General features: G+C 28.7%; 1 protein-coding gene across 4 annotated transcripts in view; it reads left to right on the forward strand.

Annotated features, from left to right (window-relative positions):
- Positions 1-13,664, forward strand: part of LOC107452687 (organic cation transporter protein) — a 60,124-nt gene that overhangs the window by 43,155 nt on the left and 3,305 nt on the right. For all 4 annotated transcript variants that reach the window (XM_021146883.4, XM_021146882.4, XM_043045270.3 and 1 more), the window contains exons 6-11: positions 2,031-2,199; positions 3,190-3,337; positions 5,064-5,155; positions 8,905-9,119; positions 10,963-11,144; positions 12,649-12,788. In XM_021146883.4, the coding sequence (XP_021002542.1) occupies positions 2,031-2,199; positions 3,190-3,337; positions 5,064-5,155; positions 8,905-9,119; positions 10,963-11,144; positions 12,649-12,788 (946 nt within the window). The remainder of the gene's footprint in view (positions 1-2,030; positions 2,200-3,189; positions 3,338-5,063; positions 5,156-8,904; positions 9,120-10,962; positions 11,145-12,648; positions 12,789-13,664) is intronic.

Here is a 13,664-nt window from a genome sequence, read left to right on the forward strand (position 1 = left end):
TTTCATTTTCAATCTGAATAGAAATTTCGATCTTTTTTTCCTAAAACTTAAATTAATAAAAGAATGCTAAAAATGCTTTAAAATATTTTTATCTTTTATTTAATTATAATTTAAGGCAAAGCGTTATTTTCCAAGTCAAAAATGTGTATTGAAATAAATAATAGAAGAAATAGGATAAGTATATGTTGTCTGTGAGACAGAACTAAGAACGTGGCCAATGCTCATTAAAGGATAATAAAATAATCTATGTAACAATTTATTTAGAAATGAAACTTAAGGGTAAAGAATTTAATCCAGTTTTATAATGTTTAAAACGCTTGCGATATTGATGTAAATTACTCAATATCTAGGTGATTGCTCTAATGCTTTGCTTTCATAATTGAATGCAAACACTGATTTATATAACATAAACAGGTGGAATTTAAAAATTTATATTTCAACAACGTCTTGTTTTCATTATTTAGTTTCCAACCTAAATTTTTACCATATTGCTTATAACTATAGCAAATTGCATATCGGTGTAAAGGTATTAATTTTAAAACAGTGTTTTTCATTTATATTTACGTCTAATAATGCTTTCCAAATAATAATGAAGTTCATAATATTCCATACTACTTAAAGTGAAAAAGGCAAGAGATTGTTAAAATATTAATAAAACACGATCCATTACTCTTTAATGTAATTTTCAATGTAATTTTTTGGTGATAATTACGTGTTATCTATAAGAACATGGGGCATGTCAAATTGCATATCGGTATAAAATTAACAACATTAAAACAATGTTTATTACTTATATTTGTATTTAATAATACTTCATAATTGATAATGAAGGAAAAAAAGTAAAAAAATGTTTATATATCAAAGCACAGTATGTTTCTCTTTAGTGCATCCAATGTAACTATTATTGATAATAACATATAATATAGGGGAACATGAGAAATTACTAAATAACCTTAAATCTAACAATTTGACTTGACCATGCCATTTGTGAACATCAGTGTTCGAAAGGCTGAACTAGGAATTGTTAATCCTCTAATGCTCAACTACTAGTTTGGTTACGAAATAAAACATGGTCCTACGTTTTCTTAATAAATATACCTTTATCCAAATAAGTTTTTCTCTCAAGCTATAAGCGTAATTTAAAAAATGTAATAAGAATAATGTCGTTTAGAGTACAGCTGATAGGGGTAGGTAGCAGACCACTCCTAAAAAAGTAGGTTTATATTTGTTTTCATAAATAACAGCAGAACGCTAAATATTTCAACTCTAAAAAAATAGGAACTTTTCGGTTACCCAAGAGAAAGAAAATTTAACTATTTTGTTAATTTTTATTTTTTTATTTGTTTAAGGAATATAAATAAGATTTAAATAAATAAAAGAAAAGTTAGCTGAGATCGATATAGATGCGCTTAAATACTTAAATACGTTTAAAATATTGCTTCTTCTAATTTTTTATAGAAAATACTATTGGAAATTATACGCTAGAAATCTTTAGTTAGGTAAATGTTTAGCGTAATTCAGAAAAATTTTCAGTTCATTTAATTTTGTTTTTCTCTAGAAAAAAAATCATGTGCTAGAAAATGAACCACAAAACTGTACTACTACTTCTAGTTTTATTTTACTTTTATTTTTACTCTATTTTTATAGTTAGAAATAGTTATATTTTATAGTAATTTTATAGTTACGAAAAGTGTTAAAATGATTAATTATTTTTATGGAAAATTGCCTCGGTCTGTCTAGACCAATCTGTCGCAAAATCTACAAAACTGTAGAGTTGCATCGTAATATAAATATTAAAATGTATGGATACTTAGAAACCTAATATATAGCATACATCATTAAAAATGTATAATTAAATTAATATGGATGGGTTACAATGGTTATAATCCCTTTTAGTCATGAAAAAAGCACTACGTCATTTGCGTCAGTTTACGCCATATGTTTTTTAGGGCATGTGCATGCATTTATAATAATAATGACTTCTTATTTTAACAATTCAGACACTGATATATACTAACATTTTTTCATAGTTTCAGAAATTGTGAGCGCTGAATATCGATCCATCTATCTTTTCACCTTCAAGTCAGGTTGGGTGTTTGCCTATATGTTGATGCCACTGATAGCATGGATGGTTCCCAGCTGGTTCTGGCTTCAGTTCACTATAACCATGCCCTGGCTTTGCCTCTTGTCTGTTTTCTGGTAAACTGAATACCTGAATTGTTATTTTCTTTTTTAAATATTTGCATGATCTTTTTAAAGTAATTTTCGTAGAATACGTTAAGATTTCGAGATGCAATCTTAAAATTGAAGGATTGAGAAGCTAAAGATAAAAGGAAATTAATTTTCTTAACAAGTTAAATGTTTTGCTAGAATTCAGTTGGTTTATTATAAATATTTTTTAAAAAAATACCAATATTAAATTAATAACGAATTCTTTGAGGAGCACTATATCTGATTTAAAGGCTCTTTCGATGGGATCTGGGAAGCATATTTCTGAAATATTTAGCATTAAGTAAACATTAAGTTCGTTGAAAGTCATCTTTTACAAATTTGATAATTGGTGACACGAATGTAAAGAGAAATATTCATAACAAATTTTAAAAACATTGTTTTAGTGTTTCATTTGTACTAGTTGCTGACATTAGTTTAGTTCTTGTTTGCACAAGTGACTAGTTAAAGCAGTGTGCTTGAGTTCCAAAGACCAGAGATCAAACGTAGAGTAAGTTCTGAAGTTATCCATTCATCGGACAGTTTTAAGCTGGACTTCGTTAATCAGAACAAAATGCAATCATGATTAATTTAATAACTTTTACTCTAAATTCACTAAATAGGAAATTTTTAATGAATTTAAATGCACCAACCATTTTTGTGGTACAATAAATACAGTAAATAATGAAAGTAAATAACAGTACAACAGTAAACAGTAAATAATGACATTTTAAATATACTTTAAACAAATGTAAATATACTTAATATACTATACCATTTTAGAAAACCAATCTTTTTTTTATTCAAACTAAAAACAAATATTTAGAATTTTGATTCTAGTGGCAAGTGACTGTGAGAATACTCAGTTAATGCATTCATCATTACAATAATTGAATTTATTTTATCTTTGCTTACATTCAAAATAAAATAAAAATTAAACATGACTTTTTATGCAGTTTTATTTATTTGTTACTAAACTAGGGTACTACCGGAAACACCACGTTGGCTTTTAACGCATGGAAAATTTTTGGAACTGGAAAAAATACTATTAATTGCTGCTAAGAAAAATGGAAAAGATATGAATTATGCCAAAGCTTCAATTCAAACTTTTGTAAGGCACCAACAGAAGGTAATTTCATTGAAAACATATTTTTTTGAAATTGAAAAGAAAAAGTACTACGACTAATTTTTATGTAAAATTAGAGAACAATATTTGCAACATATTCATTGGGAAAAATTCAGGATCAAATTACGGTAAAAAGTACCAGCACTCAGAGTACCGGAATCTTTTACCGAATATCCTTTTTACCGCAACAAGTTACGGAACAAAAAATCTGATATACTGTATTTTTACAGCAATAATTACCGTAAAATCACTGAATCAATCTAATGAAATAAATATTAATGTAAAAATTACGATGTAAAATTTCACGATAAAAATTAATTTTATGGTAAAAAGGATTTTACTGATGATGAACCCAAAATAATACTTTAACTTAAACGGAATTTTTCACAGTGTACTGATGAAAAAAATTATTACAATTGAATGATATGATAACATAACTTTTATGCACAAGGAAATTTAAATAACGTGGCATATCAATAATTGATCAGCTCAGAAGTTTGCACGTGAGCTTTAAGTAGTAAATATTTGTATTGTAACGTCCTTAAACGCAGTTTATTTTCAGGAAAATTTTTTATGACCATTAACGACTGTTTCCAGTTCTTAGAGTACAATTAAGTTAGCTCAAAAATTGTCATAACCTGGCTGCTTAAAAAAATTCTATGCTAGTGATAAACTGTCAAGCACCTTCTTCTTAGTATGTGACAGTAGTTGCATGAAAAAAGAGTAAAGAAAATGAATAAAAAGGGTTAAACTTTGATTTTGTTTTCTAGGCTAATTATGTATTCTATTGGATGTATTACTTTACGCTTAATAAAATGAAACCAAATTTGAAAAATATGTAATTAATAGCTTAGATGGTATAAGGATTTTCAGTATAAAAGTTATAATATTTGTTTTGTTTTTATTTTTACATCTTACAACGCTAAGTAGAGAAATAAAGTCTTATCCACTATATTTTTATAGAACTTAGTCAACTGGGATCAAACAGGAGTGGATAGGATAAACAGTTCAGAAGTAGCAGTAGTTTTAATTTATAAATGTTATTATAAAAAAAAATTCAAAGACGAGGGTGCTTAGCACTTAGCTGATATTTAGAGCTCTTATTTTGATGTCAGGATTAAATTTAATTTATTCAGTACCATTAAATTTTTTATTAAAGTTATTAAGATTTGTAAAATTGACAAATTTACTAAATCTAACTTTCAATATGCATATATATCTTCAAATCATTCAAATGAAGAGATGTATGCTTTGAAGTCAGTCTATACTTTATGCTATATATGCTATCTTTGAACAAAGCAAAACAATGTGAATAATGCGCAAAAATGAAAATTTACTGCACTTTCGATTGGATGCAGAAGTTTATCAATGAGTTTAAAGACAAAATGTGTTAAAATACGTTTTGTGTTTTGACACTTTTTTCGCATGTAATTGTATGAGCAGATGATGAGATTCTGTGTTTTCCGTATTTTATTTTCCAATTCATTTTTATTTTAATTTTTTTCTTAAATTTTAAATTTGTAAATATGTTTAAGAACGTTTTTTAATGTTTCTATGTGTTAAGGTTTTTAATGTTTCATATTTTTCTATGTTTTCTTTGTATTTTTAACTTGTCTATCTATCTATATATAAGCATATATATATAGTTCTTTCTACCTTCTTATAATAGGTTGCTTACAAATGGCTGTTAATTTATAATTGATGTATTTTTATTTATTTATTTCATTAGATGAAAATGGAAGAAAAAAGAGACGAAACAGTATTTGACTTAGTGAAAACTCCTGCATTGAGAAAAACTACTCTTAACATCTATTTTTGTTGGTATGACATTCATTTTTGAAAATATGAAATTCTATAGCATATTAGGCAGCGTGTATCGCATTTCTGGAACAAACCATGTTTCGTAAGAATATACTCTTCAAAAAATTGAGTTAAATTTCTTCGACCATGCTTATTTATAGACACTTTCATAGGCAAAAACGTATATAAAACACAGCAGAATATTCAATAGCATGTGACTAAAATAATACGTTTTAGGGAAGAACTTTAAAACTCAACTCAGGAAATTCTTTTAGACGTCATTCATGTTCGCACTATGGCATAGCCACCTTCGGATCCATATATATTTTTTAGAAAAGATTAAATTTAGGAACAAACCATGTTTCGTAAGAATAGATGCTTCAAAAAATTGAGTTAAATTTCTTCGACCATGCTTATTTAAAGACACTTTAATAGCCAAAAAGGTATATAAAACACAGCAGAATATTCAATATTATGTGACTAAAATAATACGTTTTAGGGAAGAACTTTAAAACTCAACTCAGGAAATTCTTTTAGACGCCATTCATGTTCGCACTAAGGCATAGCCACCTTCGGATCTATATATATTTTTTAGAAAATATTAAATTTAGGAACAAACCATGTTTCATAAGAATAGATGCTTCAAAAAATTGAGTTAAATTTCTTCGACCATGCTTATTTAAAGACACTTTAATAGCCAAAAAGGTATATAAAACACAGCAGAATATTCAATAGCATGTGACTAAAATAATACGTTTTAGGGAAGAACTTTAAAACTCAACTCAGGAAATTCTTTTAGACGCCATTCATGTTCGCACTAAGGCATAGCCACCTTCGGATCTATATATATTTTTTAGAAAAGATTAAATTTAGGAACAAACCATGTTTCGTAAGAATAGATGCTTCAAAAAATTGAGTTAAATTTCTTCGACCATGCTTATTTAAAGACACTTTAATAGCCAAAAAGGTATATAAAACACAGCAGAATATTCAATAGCATGTGACTAAAATAATACGTTTTAGGGAGGAACTTTAAAACTCAACTCAGGAAATTCTTTTAGACGCCATTCATGTTCGCACTAAGGCATAGCCACCTTCGGATCTATATATATTTTTTAGAAAAGATTAAATTTAGGAACAAACCATGTTTCGTAAGAATAGATGCTTCAAAAAATTGAGTTAAATTTCTTCGACCATGCTTATTTAAAGACACTTTAATAGCCAAAAAGGTATATAAAACACAGCAGAATATTCAATAGCATGTGACTAAAATAATACGTTTTAGGGAAGAACTTTAAAACTCAACTCAGGAAATTCTTTTAGACGCCATTCATGTTCGCACTAAGGCATAGCCACCTTCGGATCTATATATATTTTTTAGAAAAGATTAAATTTAGGAACAAACCATGTTTCGTAAGAATAGATGCTTCAAAAAATTGAGTTAAATTTCTTCGACCATGCTTATTTAAAGACACTTTAATAGCCAAAAAGGTATATAAAACACAGCAGAATATTCAATAGCATGTGACTAAAATAATACGTTTTAGGGAGGAACTTTAAAACTCAACTCAGGAAATTCTTTTAGACGTCATTCATGTTCGCACTATGGCATAGCCACCTTCGGATCCATATATATTTTTTAGAAAAGATTAAATTTAGGAACAAACCATGTTTCGTAAGAATAGATGCTTCAAAAAATTGAGTTAAATTTCTTCGACCATGCTTATTTAAAGACACTTTAATAGCCAAAAAGGTATATAAAACACAGCAGAATATTCAATAGCATGTGACTAAAACAATACGTTTTAGGGAAGAACTTTAAAACTCAACTCAGGAAATTCTTTTAGACGTCATTCATGTTCGCTCTATGGCATAGACACCTTCGGATCTATATATTTTTTTAGAAAAGATAAAATTTTCGAGTAGGTAGAAAAATAATGATATAAAAATATAATTAATATCACTATCACTTTTAAATTTTTTCTTGGTGCATATCAATGCTGCATATATAAACTGAAGAGCCATTACATTATGACCACCCTGCTAATAACATGTAGGATCACCTTCAGCCCCCAAAACTGCTAGCACCCGCCATGGCATTGATTCCACAAGGTGCTGATAGGTAGTCTGAGGTATCTGGTACCAAGCGCTCACCAACTGGTTCTGCAATTCCCTCACATTGCGAGGGGGTAGCGTGGTAGCACGAATTTGGTTTTCCAAGTAGGACCACAAATGCTCTATTGGATTAAGGTCAGGTGAATTTGGGGGACAAGACATGACTTGAAAGTCACTGGAATGTTCCTCGAACCAATCCATGACGATTCGATCCTTATGACATGGTGCATTATCCTGTTGGTAAACACCATTCCCCGCAGGAAAAACTGTTGCCATGAATGGGTGAACCTGGTCTGCAACTGTGTTAAAGTAGCTTACAGACGTCAGGTATTGTTCTATGAGGATTATGGGTCCTAATGTGCCCCATAAAAACATTGTTCCTGGGCGAGAAACCATGAAAACCTGGGCGAGCCCATTGTTATAGGTGGAGGGTGGTCATAATATAATGGCTCTTCGGGGTATGTCTTAAAATGTACTAAGTATTTGCATTGTCAAAATAATTCTTACGTATAATTGAATGAATGTGTTCAAAAACCGGCCATTTCCGACAAAAGTAATTTTACAGGAATGACAAAAAACTGAATAGTCAATTATCAGCTTGATATATAAATTTCTTTTTTTATTTTTTAATGTTTAAGTATGACTGGTTGCAAAATATTCTACTGCAAGTGTGTCTGTAATATCGCTTAATTTTCTAATTTAAAGACGACTGGTGATTCTTGGAGATGACTGGTTGTCGGAAAAAACCTTCAAACGAATACTATATATTATTTTTATCAGGAGAAAACATTGATAGTTTATCATTTAGAAATGAAATAATTTATTTAATTCTTAGACACCATATTAATGGATATTTGTGAATATTCCGAAATCTTTTGGAGTATAACTATCTATGCTGCGTGACTTGCAAATTTCTTTATAGAAAGTTAAAAACTCATTTGGCTTAAATTACAAATTTCTTTGTAGTTGATGTTTTCAATTTTCTTGTGGTTTATGGAAATTTTTCCAAAATATGCTTACTTAACTGGTTATGGTGCTACTTTTAGGGTACTTTTTTTGTGCGGAGTAAATATCAATTTCATTAAACAACCAATGAAAGGAGATGCTTCAACTTCCCCAGGTGTTGTGTTTTTGCAAGTAAAATTTCAATAGAAAAATCAATTTCATTAAACAACCAATCAGAGGAGATACATCAACTTTCCCAGGTGTAATACTTTTATAAGTAAAATTGCTATAATGTGAAACCTGATACTGTTTTTTCCTTTTTTTGCATTTCCACGGGAGTATTTAAATAACACACTTTTCTCATGTCACTAACTTTTGAAATCAAAAATCACACCGGTAGGTATGATTAAAGCCGATCGAAAGCATTTGTATCTCTCTGTCATCATCATACTGCATTAAAATGTGTTTTAGATTATGTTTGGTTCTGTCTATCATCTCTTTCGTCTGCAATAGGCGAATTAGGAGATATCTCAAATTAAGAGAACCTTAGCTATTTGTAAGTTCAGTTACAGATGACGAAACAACAGTCAAAATTAGTTAATGTTGTTAAAGTTAGAATACTGTTTAAAAATTTTTTTAGTTACAATAATTACATTATTAGATTCAAAATCTATATACGTTCTTTTGAAAATATGTTATTAATATTTCAGGTTTATCATTTCGTACATATATTACGCTTTGTCATGGAACACTAATGATCTCGGAGGTGACCCTTACTGGACTTTTTTCATATGTGGAGCGGTAGAACTGCCCGCTGGAGTTATTTTCATGATTTTGTGCAGGTACATTGGTCATAGAATGGGTCTTATCATTGCAAATGTTAGTGCTGGACTATGCCTCCTTGCCGTAATCTTTATTCCACCCGGTAAATATAATATTACTGATAATTATTTAAAGTAGATTTTGTTTGTAAATTACATTTCATTAATCATGACGATATTGCGTCTGGAAGATTTATAATACTATTTTTTTTTAAATATTTATTTCCAAGAAAAATATTTATTTTCTGAAAATTGCATATGAATTCGTTAGTTACATATAAAGAGGATATATTATCAGTAATGTTGAAAGATCTTACAGCCATAGTTTTAAAAACTTATTTAGAGAAAGAAAATTACAAACAAAAATAAGTAAAAATAAAGTTTCAGCCTATTTGGTTTCATTTTTAAAGTATTTAAATAAGTGAATAGAAATTAATGGGAAAAATATCTAAGTATTAATTTTAGCAGTATTCCTATTCTCTGTGTCTTATTATTATATTATTATTATGCCCCATTATCGTGTCCTTTTATCATATCTTATTATCATATCCTATTATTTTATTACATATTATTTTGTTAATGTTATCACGATTTTTTTCAATGGAACCTGAAGAGCAATAAGATTTTTAGACTAGGTCCACGTTTCCCGATTCTTCTACTTGTTTAACAGAAAAGATGTTCATTTAAAAGAACTAAAAAGAGATTGGCTTTTATTTCTTGAGAATGACTTTCTACGTGCGTCAAGATACATTGGCTAGGTACGAATGAAAAAAAAGCGAAAATGCCAATTAAGTTGTGAACATGTGGTTATAATGCTTGTAATATTCAGCTTTTTACTTTACTTCGCATGAATATGATCCCTGACTGATACTTTAAGTCTCTGCACTTGGCAGGGCTCTTGAAATTTCACTTTCAAATTAGACTTAACCAACTGCTCCTAGAAGACAGAAGGTATTCGCACGATTTATCATGAGCAAGAAATCCAATCCCTTAACAATCCAAACGTTATGAGATCTTTCTTATTTAGCCTCTACTGTGCAGTTTATTGTTCCAAAGGTTGAGCCATTTTTCTTACCTTTCACCCACTGCTCAGTTTGTGTTGACTAAATCCGACTACTAAATTGATTTGTGCTAAATCTTCTCTCTTTTTCGGAGGTATTGACTAGGAGGTGTTGTCTTCTAGGACGTGTTTCATTTTCTTGTTGCCCATTAATGTAAATCTGAAACTTCAGTCAATCCTGTTCTAAAAGTTTGTCTCGAGGATACAGATGACTTTTAGTATCTACATATTTTCAACCATTGAAATATCAAATGGGAAAGAAATTTGGTCCATTTTATTCAGGATTAAAAGCGTATAATTTCTCAAAAGTATTTTTTTAATCTTTTTATAAGGTACTTTAAATATATATCATCAGGTTTCTGAAGAAATTAAATTTTCCCTGCACGGTTAGATTAAAAGTTACTATAAATTTCTAACAGAAAGTTTACTAAAAAATTGAACGATTTAATGTATATAAGTTGTGCGAATATGAATTAGAGAAAAGAAATTCATTTACTATGAACATGTCATTTTTGATGATGAATATTTTTCTATAAACAAGTTAAAGTAGAAAAAAACTTTTTATGCTCTATTATTCTATGTAGAGGTTAAGCCTAAATAAAAATGAAAAAAAATTAAATTTCATTAGGAATCCACTAACATAGTTAAACTTTAAAAATATATCTTAAGTCCTATAAAGTTTGATCAAGCTAATGCAATTCTTATTCTTCAGTATAATTTCAAAAATTCCAAATTCAAAAATTTTGTTAAGACGGTAATTATGCGACTAGATGAATTTTTAGCTAAATATTTAATGTGGTTTCTTTTCATTTATTTAGACTTTTATCTATTCTATACGTTTGTATGGTGTTTACAAAAATATATTGCTTTTATAATTTTAATTCTAGATATGGTGTGGTTGACAATCGCATTTACAATGACGGGAAAGTTCTTTAATTCAGCATCTTTTGATATTATTTACATATACACTGCAGAAATTTTCCCGACTGTCGTGAGAAATGTAGCCGTTGGGTCTAGTTCAATGTTTGCAAGGATAGGAGCTCTTCTAGCTCCCTTTATTAGACAATTAGTAAGTTCTGCTATTTTATCTTAATTCTATAGATATTTCAAAAGTACAAAATAAAAACGTAAAAATTATTTTACGAAAGAACTTTTTAAAATGATTTTTTGTTTTAATTTTAAATATACCAACAAAAAGGTGGTAGAGAATTACAATAAATATTATTTATCTATCCTCTAATCACATAGTTGGGCTTTCAAGTACAGTTATCTAAAAATCACGATTTTTTAAATGCGGTGATATTGAGGACAAATGCAGAAACAGTAGGAAAAAAATAGTGAAGTTCACAAAAAAAGTTTTTCCTTCTAAAATGCTTAGGGTTTTAAAAGAATTATTATTAGCCCAACAATCAGAAGAATGACAAAAACGTGCATAAAAATGAAGTTTTACTGTTAGTTTGGAATTTGGGACTTTTTGTAGTGTCTACTTTTAAGAACTAAGCAAAAACACTTGATTAAGGGTATTAATTAATCTGGAAAAGAACTTATCAGACACTAGCATGGGTTAATAATAAAAAGCCCAGCCATTCTCGCGGTCGGTCATTATTTCTAATGGCTATAAACTGGTTCCAGTTCTGCAGTTCTGGTAATTTTATTGTGGTTAGACGACCTGGTTGGTGCTTCATTTAGAAGTGTCTCGTTAATTTACTATATCAGGATGAGCTTTTTTAGCCATGATAATAAAAAGTTATTGTTTGCAAAGAAAACATAAATATATCCCTTAATCACTGATTTTTATCTATTCGTTAAGATCATACATACATGGCTGAGCGGTGCTCTAACGAAGTACAAAAATTATACTGTAAAATAGTCTGAATATACTACACTGTAAGAAATTCCAGATTGTATAAAGTACTGGCACCTTGAGTGCATCATGCGTAAAATGAATTTTACCGTAAAATTCATTTTAACCGTAATATATTATACCCTAAATTTTACAGCAATATTTATTTTATTGGAGTGATTCAGTGATATTCCGGTAATTATTACTTTAAAAATTATGGTACATTAGATTTTTTTCTTCATAGCATGTTCCGGTAAAAGTGAATTGTCCCTCCTGAGTGGCGGTACTTTTTACCGAAATTTGATCCAATATTTTTTACAGTATAGGTACTATAATATAAATCCAATCATTTGTTTCGCATCCTCCGGACACGAAAAAATTTATTAAGAAAATTTAAAAAATATGGCATGGGTAAATTAAATATTCAAATATATTATTGTTGTGTCACTAAATAAAACTCTACCGTTATGAAACTAATGTAATTTGAAACTACCGTAACTATGTGTTATCCCACACGTAATTACAGTAGTTTTAATGTCAGCGATAACGAACTTCCTTACAATGTATTTATTGTATGTTAATTCACTCAAAACACCTTTAATATTTTGTACTTTTAAAATTTTATCAATATTTTTTTCTGTAACTTTTGGGAAGTTAATTTACAGAACGTGAATTAATTTATAGGATGTTAATTTATACGTAGAAAAACAATTTAAAATTTTATTTGCAGGGTGATGTAACCCATCCAATAGTTCCCATGGCACTTCCCGGTGGCTTATCTGTTATAAGTGGCTTATTGTTATTACTACTTCCTAAAACAATAGGAAAAACATTACCTGATACTATAGAAGAAGGAGAAATGTTTGCAAGGTAAAAATATTTGATTTCTAATAATCATATGTATGTTTTTAATTTGTGTGAAATATTTCAGTTTGAGAATACGTAAACACTATTTTTTCTTTTTTAAAAAAAATATTATTTAATGAATAAAGAATAAAGAATAACATTTGCTTCTATGCCTTTAGTTTATCATAGAGAAATATGGAGTTTTTTGGATTGCATAAAAATTTAATGAATATTATTATTTAATAAATAAAGAATAAAAAAATATTTGTTTCTGTACTTTTAGTTCATTATACAGAAATATAGATTTTTTTGCTGTACATAAAAGTACGAAAATATTTTATACACATCCAAGTGTTGTTTTATGACACTTGTCAATTTTTTTTATTAATGTTTCACATATATGATCTTTGTATGACTACGAACCTTGACTTTGTCAAGATGAATTATTTGTTCAGATGAGGAATGTGCCACTTTGGAAGATAGTTTAATTTGCAAAATTTATGATGATTGATGTACACTATTGTTTTTAAGTAACAAATAAATGCATATTATGTATAATACCAATCAAGTCTCACTATTTATAACCAAATAAACTAAGTTTATGTTCCATGGCATTATGCTTCCGAAATAATAATACATTAAAAATTAACATAACGGACAATGATAATACTTTTAACTGGAAACTTACTTCTTCGGACAATTTTGAATGTTTCAAGTAGTCCTCCATAAATAAAATTTTTTTAACACTTCTCACATGGATTGATACTCTCCTGGTTTATGGATAGTAATTTGCATCTTGAACGGCTATTCTGAATTTAAATATTTTCTAAGCTTATACTCACGAATTTTATAAAGTATTTTGACATATGTCATTTTTTAAAACTCGAATTTTCGTAGAAG

Source organism: Parasteatoda tepidariorum, chromosome 7 (assembly GCF_982258835.1).
Source record: "Parasteatoda tepidariorum strain Cologne lab strain chromosome 7, Ptep-v5.0, whole genome shotgun sequence".
NCBI classification, from domain to species: Eukaryota; Metazoa; Arthropoda; class Arachnida; order Araneae; family Theridiidae; genus Parasteatoda; species Parasteatoda tepidariorum.